Genomic DNA, 13,985 nt, shown 5'->3' on the forward strand with positions numbered 1-13,985 from the left:
GACATGAGCAATGTGAGTGTCCAATCGGAATTGGTTCACTGTCACATGGTTTTCCAAAATCCAATCGTAGGGCAGATTCACCTCCCATGACACACCAAAGATTGTTTTTAGGAGTGATGTGTTACAAGTTGGCCCATTTGAGTAGCCCCCTGGCTGCTCCAATGCGCCCTGCGCCATTACGCACAGCGAAAGTGAAAGAAGACGGAGCAGACGAGAGCCTCTCATACAATCTCACATGCTCAAACAGTGTGTGAGTATCAGGATTGCTCGACTAGGTTTACTGTGAATGTTACTGGATACACCTGTGGCAAGCTGTCTCACTCCGGCGTAAAGCACTGTTTACCATATCAATGGGGCGTTGGTGGAGGGGCCGCTCCTCAAACTGAATGAGCCTTGAAGTGTGAATGTTGCTTTCAGAGCAGGTGAGAACAAACACACAGTCAACTTCATAGTAGAAGTTTGTGATGTGACCTTTGTGTAATAGCAGACAGAAATTGCTTTGAGATTAAGACAAACAAAACTCATAGACCATTTTGTGTATATTGTTCAAAAGGTGCATTTGTGTTTTTTGTTTGAACCTTTTTGTTGTACAGTCTTTCACACACGAGCCCAAATTACCATTCTAAAGTGTCAAAACAGTTGTTTATTATAGTTTGCTATGTGTTTTGAATAAATGTGTGTGGAAAAGTATTTGCCACTTTACTTTTTCCTTTCTTATTTCTGATTGTAACCTTTATTACACTTATAAAACACAACTATAGCATATATATTTTGAAAGTACAGGGTGTCCTGAAAAAAAAAGAGAAATAAAACTTGATTGTGGGATGCAGGGAGAGCTGTTAACAGCAATAATAAAACATTTATGCCAGGCGAGTGAACTGTCCAAAAAATGCCCTCGGACCCCAGAGGGTTAACCACTGAATCTGAAACATGACAGGAAATGTGTGAAATGTTGTGGAATAAGTGTCTTTGCCAAAGGGTATTCCATGTGATGTCAGAGTGACCCTATGGCCTTGGTGGAGGTTTGCGCTCTCCGAGTGCTTCTAGTCATGTTAATCAAGAAATCATCTTCTCTGAAACAACGGACAAGTTGAGGTTTTAATTTACAGGTGAACAAAGCTTTCTAAAGAATCTTTTTTTTTATTTAAAACTATTTTAATTACAAGTTTTCTGATGTAAGAAACATTTATTAACTTCAAAATGTACAGTAATCAGAAATTAATCTTGACAGGAAAAAAAAAACATTTGTAGGGATTTTCTTCAGAAAACTGCTGTGTATTAATTAGCAGTTCTGATGTTTGAAGAAGTAGTGGAGGAAGACGTGCCCACAGACAGCAAGAGAAGATGATGTGAAGTTGGAAATTAAAGGGGTGATGATGAATATCATCAGTGCATATGCCCCACAGGTATGTTGTGAGATGAAGGAGAACAAAGATTTTCTATAGTGAGTTAGATGAGGTTGTGGAGAGTGTGCCCAAGCATGAAAGAGTGGTGATAGGCGTGGACTTCAATGGGCATGTTGGCAAAGGCAACAGAGGTAATGAGGAAGTTATGGGTAGATATGGCATTAAGGACAGGAATGTGGCAGTTGATTTTGCAAAAAGGATGGAAATGGCTGTGATGAATACCTACTTTAGGAAAAAGCAGGAGCACAGGGTAACATATAAGAGTGGAGGAAGGTGCACACAGGTGGACTACATTCTTTGTAGGAGATGCAAGCTGAAAGAAATCGGAAACTGAAAGGTGGTGGCAGGAGACAGTGTAGCTAGACAGCATAGGATGGTGGTTTGTAGGATGACTTTAGAAATAAAGAAGAAGAGGAGAGTGAGAGCTCAATAAATTATCAGATGGTGGAAGCTGAAGGAGGAAGACTATTGCATGAAATTCAGTGAGCAGGTGAGAGAGGAATGAGATAGAGGGGAAGTGATTTTGGGCAACTGGAAATGTACTGCAGATGTGGTGAGGGAGACAGCTAGGAAGGTACTGGGTGTGACATATTGACAGTGGAGAGAAGACAAGGAGACTTGGTGGTGGAACAAAGATGTCTAGGAAAGCTTAAAGAGAAAGAGGATGGTGAAAAGGTTTTGGGATAGTCAGAGAGATGAAGAAAGTGGACAGGAGTACAAGGAGATGTGGCATAAAGCGAAAAGAGAAGTGGCAAACACTAAGGAAACGGCATATTGTGAGCTGTACAAGAAGTTGAATAGTAAGGAAGGAGAAAAGGACCTGTACCAATTGGCCAGGCAACAGGACAGAGCTGGAAAAGATGTGCAGCAGGTTAGGGTGGTAAAAGATGTACATAGAAATGTGCTGACAAACAAGGAGTGTGTGTTGAGAAGGTGGAGGGAATATTTTGAGGAGCTGATGAATGAAGAAAATGAGAAAGAGAAAAGGCTGGATGATGTGGTGAGAGTAAATCAGGAAGTACAAGAGATTAGTAAGGATGAAGTGAGGGCAGCTATGAAGAGGATGGAGAATGGAAAGGCAGTTGGTCCAGATGACATTCCAGTGGAGTCATGGAAATGTCTAGGAGAGATGGCAATGGAGTTTCTCACCAGATTGTTTAATAAAATCTTGGAAAGTGAGACGATGCCTGAGGAGTGGGGACAAAGTGTGCTGATTCCTATTTTTAAGAACAAAGGTGATGTGCAGAGATGTAGTAATTATAGAGGTATAAAGTTGATCAGCCACAGCATGAAGCTATGGGAAACAGTAGTAGAAGCTAGGTTTAGAAAACAGGTGAAGATCTGTGAGCAGCGATATGGTTTCATGTCAAGAAAGAGCACTACAGATGCAATGTTTGCTCTGAGAACACTGTTACACTGTTACAGAAGGAGTTACATTGTGTGGATTTACAAAAAGCTTATGACAGGGTGCCAAGAGAAGAGCTGTGGTATTGTATGATGAAGTCTGGAATGGCAGAGAAGTATGTTAGGTAGTACAGTACATGGACAAGGATCGTGTGACAGCACTGAGATGTGCGGTAGGAATGACAGACTCATTCAACGTGGAGGTCGAATTACACCAAGGATCAGCTCTGAGTCCTTTCTTGTTCACAATAGTGATGGACAGGTTGACAGATGACATCATACAGGAGTTTCCATGGACTATGGTGTTTTCAGATGACATTGTGACCTGTAGTGAGAGTAGAAAGCACACTGAGTCTAGCCTGTAGCAGTGGAGATATGCTCTGGAGAGAAGTAAATTAATGTTAAAAAATTACATAATTAACAGGAAATAAAAGGGTTGAGTTCTTCTTCTAAAAACTGGTGAGTTCTAAGGATCTCAAAGCATTCTGGGCTCACACGCAATTCCAACTCATTATAGAAACTTTGCATAATTTATTTCCACCCTTGAAAAATGTCAGCTACCTATTTTATAAACACTACCCACTCTAGAACCCATGGATCCCCATGAGCAACACACTAGTTAGGTTTATAATAACAAAACACGTCAACTGCTTGAACTACTAAAGAAAAGTAGAGCTTGTTTTGCTGGACTTTTACCATTGCCCATGTTTCTCAGGGTACCATTATTTTGCCCATGCTGCACTCGGTTCTGAACGATGAGTCCATGTGGGAGACTCCACACGCCTTCAACCCTGAACACTTTCTGGACCAGGATGGCAAATTTAGGAAGAGAGAGGCCTTTCTTCCTTTTTCAGCAGGTTAAAGCACAGCAGCACACTTCTTTAATAATATTAAAAATATGATTTTCAAAATAACATTCACTTTGTGGATACTAATTTGTATAGAGCACATTACTTTTACTCCTTGCTGGATTGTTTGTCCAAATCATATTATTTATGTAATATGTGTGAGAACTTGGGACATACACCTGTTTGGCCTTCCAGCTGCAGCTGAACAATTCCGGGTGAGTGGGGATGTTTTTTTTCCTGGTGTTGCAAACAGTATTTGTTTGAATCTGGGTATCATCTCTACTGACTGGAAGGAAAGACTTGTAATCCCATTCTGGAAAGAAAATCCCCTGAACTGTAGCAACTACAACCCCTGGCAAAAATTATGGAATCACCGGCCTCGGAGGATGTTCATTCAGTTGTTTAATTTTGTAGATAAAAAGCAGATCACAGACATGACACAAAACTAAAGTCATTTCAAATGGCAACTTTCTGGCTTTAAGAAACACTATAAGAAATCAGGAAAAAAAATTGTGGCAGTCAGTAACGGTTACTTTTTTAGACCAAGCAGAGGGAAAAAAATATGGAATCACTCAATTCTGAGGAAAAAATTATGGAATCATGAAAAACAAAAGAAAGCTCCAACACATCACTAGTATTTTGTTGCACCACCTCTGGCTTTTATAACAGCTTGCAGTCTCTGAGGCACGGACTTAATGAGTGACAAACAGTACTCTTCATCAATCTGGCTCCAACTTTCTCTGATTGCTGTTGCCAGATCAGCTTTGCAGGTTGGAGCCTTGTCATGGACCATTTTCTTCAACTTCCACCAAAGATTTTCAATTGGATTAAGATCCGGACTATTTGCAGGCCATGACATTGACCCTATGTGTCTTTTTGCAAGGAATGTTTTCACAGTTTTTGCTCTATGGCAAGATGCATTATCATCTTGAAAAATGATTTCATCATCCCCAAACATCCTTTCAATTGATGGGATAAGAAAAGTGTCCAAAATATCAATGTAAACTTGTGCATTTATTGATGATGTAATGACAGCCATCTCTCCAGTGCCTTTATGCCCCATATCATTAATGACTGTGGAAATTTACATGTTCTCTTCAGGCAGTCATCTTTATAAATCTCATTGGAACGGCACCAAACAAAAGTTCCAGCATCATCACCTTGCCCAATGCAGTTTCAAGATTCATCGCTGAATATGACTTTCATCCAGTCATCCACAGTCCACGATTGCTTTTCCTTAGCCCATTGTAACCTTGTTTTTTTCTGTTTAGGTGTTAATGATGGCTTTCGTTTAGCTTTTCTGTATGTAAATCCCATTTCCTTTAGGTGGTTTCTTACAGTTCGGTCACAGAAGTTGACTCCAGTTTCCTCCCATTCGTTCCTCATTTGTTTTGTTGTGCATTTTCGATTTTTGAGACATATTGCTTTAAGTTTTCTGTCTTGACGCTTTGATGTCTTCCTTTGTCTACCAGTATGTTTGCCTTTAACAACCTTCCCATGTTGTTTGTATTTGGTCCAGAGTTTAGACACAGCTGACTGTGAACAACCAACATCTTTTGCAACACTGCATGATGATTTACCCTCTTTTAAGAGTTTGATAATCCTCTCCTTTGTTTCAATTGACATCTCTCGTGTTGGAGCCATGATTCATGTCAGTCCACTTGGTGCAACAGCTCTCCAAGGTGTGATCACTCCTTTTTAGATGCAGACTAACGAGCAGATCTGATTTGATGCAGGTGTTAGTTTTGGGGATGAAAATTTACAGGGTGATTCCATAATTTTTTCCTCAGAATTGAGTGAGTCCATATTTTTTTTCCCTCTGCTTGGTCTAAAAAAGTAACCGTTACTGACTGCCACAATTTTTTTTTCCTGATTTCTTATAGTGTTTCTTAAAGCCAGAAAGTTGCCATTTGGAATGACTTTAGTTTTGTGTCATGTCTGTGATCTGCTTTTTTTCTACAAAATTAAACAACTGAATGAACATCCTCCGAGGCCGGTGATTCCATAATTTTTGCCAGGGGTTGTATAAGGTATTCAGTGGTGGGCACAGCTAACCAAAAAGTTAGCTTCGATAACAGAATCAGCTAACTGAAAAGTTATCTTTAGTAAAGCTAAACCAATAAACCACCCAAAAATTTGTCAGAAGCTATAGCTAACCGATAACTTCCAGTATTGTCTCTGGAACACTTGCAACTAATAACAAGCTAATTTTGAGTTTTAACATCACAATCATTTCTGGTAGCATCAAAGGCAACCACAGACCCAAACAATGAGTCAGCACTTCTGTCTTTGAGCACCCTACCCACTGCTGGAAGCTCCTGTTTACTACATAGCTTCCAGCAGCAAAGCTCAATTCTGTACTCAATAACAATGCCACGTGAGGCAGAGGTCTTGGAAAATAAAGCAGTGACTTATGGTTTTGATTTATAAATAAAATTAATACCGATAGAATAACTCCATTAATGTCAATTCTGTCATTTGTACAAAGTTAAAATATAACATATCTTTTAATGTTAAATAATGCACTAATTCTGAAGTTTTGTAACAAACACAGACAGATGCCAAAGGAATTATGGGTAAAATGTGCCTCCATTAACACTGATTGGTTGACTTATGATTGGTATGACTTCATTCTATGTAAAAACCATCACATTAATGCGAGGTGTGTGTTGGTATTTAGTTATAAATTTGGTTTTGTAAAATATGCCATTTTTTATTTGTTAAAAAAAAAGGCATTTGTAAAAAAAAAAAAAGTTATAATTAGATAACCGTCTGATATAACTGGTGTCAAATAAATAGAACACTGCCATCTACTGGTGCCCAGACGCTCAGTACTTAGGGCGAATACTGCCATGAACACTACTGGCCAGTAAGTGGCAGTAGAGACTGTGAAAACTTGCCAAAACAAAATTCCAGATAATCCATGTCTACTATGTTTAAGATGCATGGAATTTAATAAACGCAAACTGAATTTCAGACATCTTATATATATTATTCTGGAACAAAGACGGCAGACAGTGTTTGACACAAGCAGGACTCTAAAGCGTCAACAGTAATCAATTGCAATGATTCCAGTTGAAAATAATGGAGAAGCAACCTGGGCTTCTTCTGGCATTTTTACATAAAACAAACACAATAACAATGTCTATAAACCCAGAGAATATATTCACGAGAGTTTTAGGCACAAAACACAAAGGGTTTAATGCTGTTGTCCGTGCGGAGTCTGATCAGAGCGTTTCAAATGCATTTCTTCTGTCGTGAATGTACTGAGATTACCCATAATGCACTGTGCACAGCATGTCCACACTAAAACCTTCAAAATTGGTGCATTACTTTAAAACTAAAACATATATCTGATATTTTCACTTTATAAAACTTCAGACGTGACGTTAATTTAAATAACTTGTCCGAAATTATTTTGGTTAAAATTTTAATTATAAGTTAAAACTGTATGCCTCTGAATGACTTGGGTGATATTGCCAGCATATCAGTATGGGGTCAAAAGAAATGAGCTCCCCTTTGCTTGCAGAGGATAGAGTGGTTTCTTCTAGAACAGGGGTGGGCAACGAGGGCCGAGACACTGCAGGTTTTCCTTGCAACCAATCACCTGTTATCCTCGATAACACTATGTAACTTATTTTTGTTTTGTTCCTGGGTACACAGTGTGTTTTCCCAACCTGTTATGCCTTAAATAAATAGAAAATAGCTGTTATTCCACAGAAACTTTGCTTCTGTGATCAGGACAATGATATTTTGAAATTTGTCTGTTTTCAAGAATATTCTCGATTCGCCTTCACTACTACTGAGTAGTCTTCTAGAATATTCTTTAACTGCTAGAACTGTCCAGAATTGTCTAGACGTTTCCAGAATTATCTAGAAATTTCAAGAAACTTTTAGAACTTTCTAGAACGTAAAAAAAAAATAAAAGTTTGTGCTGAATGTAGTCATTTTTCCATAGACTTTAGACATAAGCAGTTGAAATATAACACTTAGAAGCCAGGAACAAAAATTGTGTTACATAGTGTAATTAGTGGATTAACTACGCTGGTGTCTGTCTTGGGAAAGGTACTTGCGAGCATTATTTTTAACAATATTCAGTCTGGCTTCACATGCAAGAACTCTGCCATATGAATCACACAAACTGGAAAAACAAGCAGAATTTGATCTGCATTCACATGGGACAGACAACCATACAGTCATGTACAAATGCCGCACGAATACCCAGAATATGGTACAAGTCGGCTCGAATGATTCCTGCAATTTGGAGTGCAGCAACACCCACATCCAGGTCGACTTCCCGGAGTGAAGGTTGAATGTGAACATAAACCTTCCCCCACGAAAACTAAAAACAGAATAAGCTAAAAAAGATAAAGAATAAAAGCAACACAGCACGAAACCCCGCAATGCCAGCACCCGAGGTCTGGGTGGAAAGCAAGCCGGGGGGGGGCATGGTAGGCCGAGTGCTGTGGTCCACTCCTTTGAAGACCTGCCATGTCATACTGCTGGGTATCACAACTCGTATCATATTAAAGATATTAAAGACTGCTCTTAACCCACCTGTGGCATTGACGCTCAACAGAGGAAGACGATTGTTTTCAGCTTTAGAAGATAGGCAGGATTACTTTGTCCAGCACCATCCAGCCGAGCCGCAATCATGAGCCAGGCAGACATGTCGACATGTTCAGCACCGCAGAGGGTTTTCCAAGAAGAGGTGAAGAAAGGCAACACCAAGGAGGTGCACTCTTTGCTGCAGAACATGACAAACTGTGAATCAGAAGGGGCTGAAGGAGTTAATGATGGGAACCTGGAGCTGGTAAAACTGCTGGCGACATTTGGTGCAGATATCCAGTTGGCCAACAGGGAAGGGTGGAGAACAGTTACTTATTTATAGCTACATGATTGGGCCAAATTTAAGGGGGAAAAAGTAAAATAAACAACTTTGCAAGCATCACCACCACCAACCACTGCAAAGCAATCAAATGTGGCACCCTTTGCACTCTCAAATCCAAAACACGCAGCTGCTTTTGTGCATCACGTCTCCACAAAAATTTCAAATAAAATAAATAAAACAAAATGGCCACGCCGGTCAGTTTTGTCAGGACTGAAGTCTTCCCCTTAAGTGTGTGTTAACACTGATTGTGTGCTCCACTCCAGCAGGAGCAGATCTGTGTGTATGTGTGTGTGCGTCAGCATGAGCGTGTTAGGAGTTTAGAGCACAGCTGACCCCCTTTTCACCCTCCACAGTCTCCTCTTCCTCAGCGGGGGTGCAGATTCAACCTGTCATCTTGTATCTCCTTGTCTTTTAAAACTTGTTTTATGTCATAGTCAAACACAGCACGTGATGCTAAGCGTCACAGTAACAGCCTGGTGAGCCGGTTCTGAGACAGATGCACTGACTCGCTGCGCAGCTCACCTGACCGGGCTGTTACAGATACATGGTCATGCCCTCTCATGGGTTACATAATGTATGTAAATTATGATCATCATTTTAGCTGTAACATTACATGCAGCTGCGCAGCGCCCTGCCCCATGGCGAGTCAAAGGCTCTGCGTAGTATGCCACTTATTCCCATAATTAGCATGTAATCACAGATCTATTGTCAGTCCACCTCATGTGTCCGAGGATTTATCTGTATTATCTTGTTATCATGGCTGTTAGACCTTATCCAGACAGCTGACGCACGTCACGGAGACTCGCTGTGACACATGGGGTATTCGGTGTGATTGTGCACTGTTGACATCTAGTGCACATGATTGCGTGCCACAGACTTTGCACGTAACACTATTTCCTTTGCGCATTGTGAACAGGATGCAATACGGGGGGGGGGGGGGGGGGGGGTCCGGCTCATCGGAGCACAATCAGGATGTGCCAACGCAATCCGACTGCTCCAAATGTCGGTGGGTTGCCATTTTGAATGGCAGTTCGAATGCCATTCAAGCTAGCAGTCCCACGGCAGTGCTACCACCGTACAAATATTCCCCAGTTCAAATGGAACACAACAGTAGTGTGCCTGTTCTCTACATTCGTGTTGGCTGTGCCAATTTGTTGTATTTCCCTAAGTGCTACACGAATGCTGTCTGAGGAATTCGAATGCAGTTCGACTGCAAGTCAAATTACTCAAATGAAGTTCGACATTCCATTCCTATGGTAGTAAGAATGCAGTGTGAGTGCAACTCCACTGCCATTCAGATGTTTTCCGGCATGACCAACACACGAATGTGCCGACTGCTGTAGGAATGCTGTACGAGGTATTCGAGTGCAGTTCAAATGCAGCAGGAATTGTATGAATGGTGTTCGAATGTCAGTTTGTACAGCATTCATGCCATTCGTGCTCTAGTGTGCAGGGGTATTAGGAATGTGTTGTGACTATTTAATGCTTGCATGGACTGGGTGTTAGGCAGGGCTGCAGAAACCAGTGAGGAAAGGTTTACTGACTGCAACTTTGCAAACAATGCTGTTATCTTTACAGAATCAGTGTGTACCCTGCTTAAGAAGCTGGTCTTATTCATTGTTACAAAAGATGACCTTGTTACAATATTGGATAAAAAGAAAAAACTGCAGCATTTGGTGAGACTTATTGTTCAGTCACAACGACTATTTGATTGACAAGTCTCACAGTAGCCTTGCTAGAATAACCGAGCAGTCTCATTCTATCACTTACTACAAACGCTGTCATTCTGAAAATATTGACAAATATTTGTGCAAATCTGTAAAGTAAACCCAGCTTAAGATCCAGATATTCTATGACCTCCTGGAGTCTTCCATCAGAAGTGTATCTGTATTCAGTGAAAATGTCAAACTGGTTGAGAGTTTCTCTTGTCTCTGTAGAGTCATTCATGTCTCTGGGTCCTCGACCATTGAGCTTGATTGATGCTGGGGAACAGCTTGTGGAATCTTGAGATCACTTGACAGAGTTGTTTAGTGATGGCAATAGGTTTGGAGGAGAATGCAGGTCCAAGTCTTTAGGGTCCTGCTGCTTTCTGTCTTTGTGTATCGTTGTGAGAAAAGAACACTAACCAGTGACTTAAGGTGTCTACTGGATATTTCTTGGCACTTTGTCGCTTTGGACGATCCTTAGGTCCTGCTGTCACTTAGGGATACTAAGATTAGGCGTATCACTTGCATCATGAGGGAATATCAGCTATGATATAATACGGTTATGGGGTGAATGTCTCTTGGCATGATCCAGCACACAGGCACTTCAGTGTTGAAGTCCCCAGGAACCAGAAAAGGCTAAGTAGGATGTCCACTTCTCACCTGTGTGTGTGTGTGTGTGTGTGTGTGTGTGTGTGTGTGTGTGTGTGTGTGTGTGTGTGTGTGTGTGTGTGTGTGTGTGAGAGAGAGAGAGAGAGAGAGAGAGAGAGAGAGTCTTTGAACTCTCGTTCAACTGTTTTATGTATTCCAATGAAATATCACACAGTGGTAGCGCACCATATGAATGCATGCACCAATTGTGGTCCAAAGTCTTTTTTCAAAGGGAGGCTCATTGGACTTTTTCTTAAGACATCATATTTGTCAATAACATGTCAACAGACCTTTAGAGCTCTTCAGTAAAAAGTCTGATCACTTTGGTACTCAATAGCAAATGATTTATTACCACTCAACGGCCACTTTATTAGGTACACCTGTTTAATAGCTTAATACAAATAGCTAATCCAACAACATGGCAACAATTTCACGTGGTGAAGATGATTTGCTGAAGTTCAAACTGAACACCAGAATGGGAAAGAAAGCGGATGCCAGACAGGCTGGCCTGAATATTTCAGAAACTGCTGATCTACTGGGATTATCATCCACAATCACCTCTAGGGTTTACATAGAATGGTCCAAAAAAGAGAAAATATCCAGTAAGTGGCAATTGTGTGGACAAAAATGCCTTGTTGATGTCAGAGGCCAGAGGAGAAAAGGCAGACTGGTTCGATGGGCGACTGTGTGACGGATATGGACCAACATCTCTGAGGACTGTTTCCAACAACAACTTGTTGAATGTATGCCTCGAACAATTAAGGCAGTTCTAAAGGCAAAAAAGGGAGTCAAACCTAGTACTAACAATGTGTACCTAATAAAGTGGCCGGTGAGTGTATATGCACGTAACTAGTACTGCAGAGATAAAGCACAAAAAAAGAAAATATTAAAGCACTAGAAAATACTCATTGTTTCGTTTTTATTTTACTTTGACATGACAGAGACCTAAAATAGACAAAACACTGTCACTGGCCAAAAATATGTGTTGGCCGAACCACAAGTAATATGTCTTGTTATGATTGATTGGTCACAGAACTAAGAGAAGATATTTGCCAATATGTTACTGTCAGCTCCAGGTGGTCCTGCGGTCCATTTCATGATTTATTTTGTGTGTCCTCAGGCAAACGTGTGTGTCTTGGAGAACAGCTGGCTAAGATGGAGTTATTCCTCTTCTTTACCTCCCTCCTCCAGAGGTTCTTGTTCTTTGCACCTGCGGGAGAGGAGCCCAGCCTGGACTACAATTTAGGAGTAACTCTCTGCCCCAAACCTTACCGCCTCTGTGCCACACTGCGCTAAAGCAACACAGCAAAATCCCCAGTGTTAAATTAACACCTGTCTATATGTATCCAGTCTTTTCAGTGTTAAATTACTCTGAAGAAAAATATAAACGCAACACTTTTGTTTTTGCTCCCATTTTTCATGAACTTAACACAAAGATCTAAAACATTTTCTACATACAAAAAAGACCTCTGGATTCCTCTCAAATATCCTTCACAAATCGGTCTAAATGTGTGTTAGGGAGCGCTTCTCCTTTGCCAAGATAATCCATCCCACCTCACAGGTGTGGCATATCAGGATGCTGATTCAACAGCATAATTATTGTACAAGTGTGCCTTTAACACAAATAGTGTTAAACTGAGGCTTTCAACAGCCTTAATTTAACACACAAAAGAGCTTATACATAGAATTTTTCTAGTGTTAATTTGCAATCAAAATGTTTTTATTTATTTTCTTTTATATAGCGCCAAATCACAAAAAAAGTTGCCTCAAGGTGCTTCACACAAGTAAGGCCTAACCTTACCAACCTTACCAATCACGACATAAAAAAACCTGCAAAAAGGAAAACAATGGAGTAGTGTTTAATTTACAACAACAATGTGTAAAATGTGGAAGGAAACTGAACTGTGAATTTAACAGTACAAATACTCGTATGTTAAAATAATCATATAACATTGTGGAATTTACAATGACTGTAGTTTAAACACAGAAAAACCGTAACACCAAAAACTGCACAATACATTTTGACTTTACAGATTAGAATTTTCACATATACGTACGGCAAAACACTAATAATTAAGGGTTTGAAAAAAGAGGTGATGTGTCTGTTTAATCTTAAACTACATTATGAGGATATTTAAACATAAGGTGACTGTTTTGCAGAGATTTTGTCTTCTAAATAGACAATAAAATTACAACAGGTTTACACTGTAAAATGTACATATTTTTGTAAATATTGTTATTATGGTTTATGTTAGTTTAAACGTGCTGTTAGTGTCATTGATTTATTGTGTTTTTGTAGCTCAATTGGTTTAGTTAGTTTAGATGAGTCTCATGTTGCTATTACCACCTGCTTACAGCAGCTGTGCGTGTGTACCTGTTGTTAACTACTTTCTTAACTCACACCATTCCAGCAGGGGGCAGTAAGTCATCTTTATATTAAAAACGTGAGTTTGGTGAGTGATTTTAAGTTCAATGTAAGTACATAATATAATTGTAAATACGTTAAAAATGCATGGATGACACAAGAAAGTGAAAACACTTATTTACTTTGTGGTCCACTTAAAAATTAAATGACAAAATAGAAGTATGAATAAAATAATTATAGTGTATATGATAACAAGAACAAACAATTTAATAAATACATTAAGACTGTAAATTAACATTTAAAAATATGTATATAACAGGAAATAAAAGGGCTGAGTTCTTTTTTGAGGTATAAGGTTCTAAAAACATTCTGGACTCGCACGCCATTCAGTTCTTTATTACTGAGTGAGTGAGTGACATTTCTGGCCTTGGACAAAGAAACAATCAGCAAAGACAGTCTATGTGTATACATCTGAATAAACTTATGCAGTACATCTGGGAAGTATTCACAGTGCTTCACTTTGTCCACATTTTGTTATGTTACAGCCTTATTCTAAATAATGACAATGACAACATGAAAAAGGTTTTTTTGATAATTTTACAAAAATAAAAAAATAAGAAATGACTCATACATAGGTGTTCCCATCTTTGGACAGTCAGCTGTGAACAGAGCTGCGTCAGTCACAGTCAGTCAGAGCTGCGTGTCGTCAGAGCGAGC

General features: G+C 39.8%; 1 protein-coding gene across 1 annotated transcript in view; it reads left to right on the forward strand.

Annotated features, from left to right (window-relative positions):
• Window positions 1-13,384, forward strand: part of LOC117519071 (cytochrome P450 2J6-like) — a 38,176-nt gene extending 24,792 nt beyond the window's left edge. The window contains 2 exon segments of the mRNA XM_034180375.1: window positions 3,526-3,667; window positions 12,024-13,384. Coding sequence (XP_034036266.1) covers window positions 3,526-3,667; window positions 12,024-12,199 — 318 coding nt within the window. The 3' untranslated portion in view covers window positions 12,200-13,384.
• The last annotated feature ends 601 nt before the right edge of the window (window positions 13,385-13,985 follow it).

Source organism: Thalassophryne amazonica, chromosome 10 (assembly GCF_902500255.1).
Source record: "Thalassophryne amazonica chromosome 10, fThaAma1.1, whole genome shotgun sequence".
NCBI classification, from domain to species: Eukaryota; Metazoa; Chordata; class Actinopteri; order Batrachoidiformes; family Batrachoididae; genus Thalassophryne; species Thalassophryne amazonica.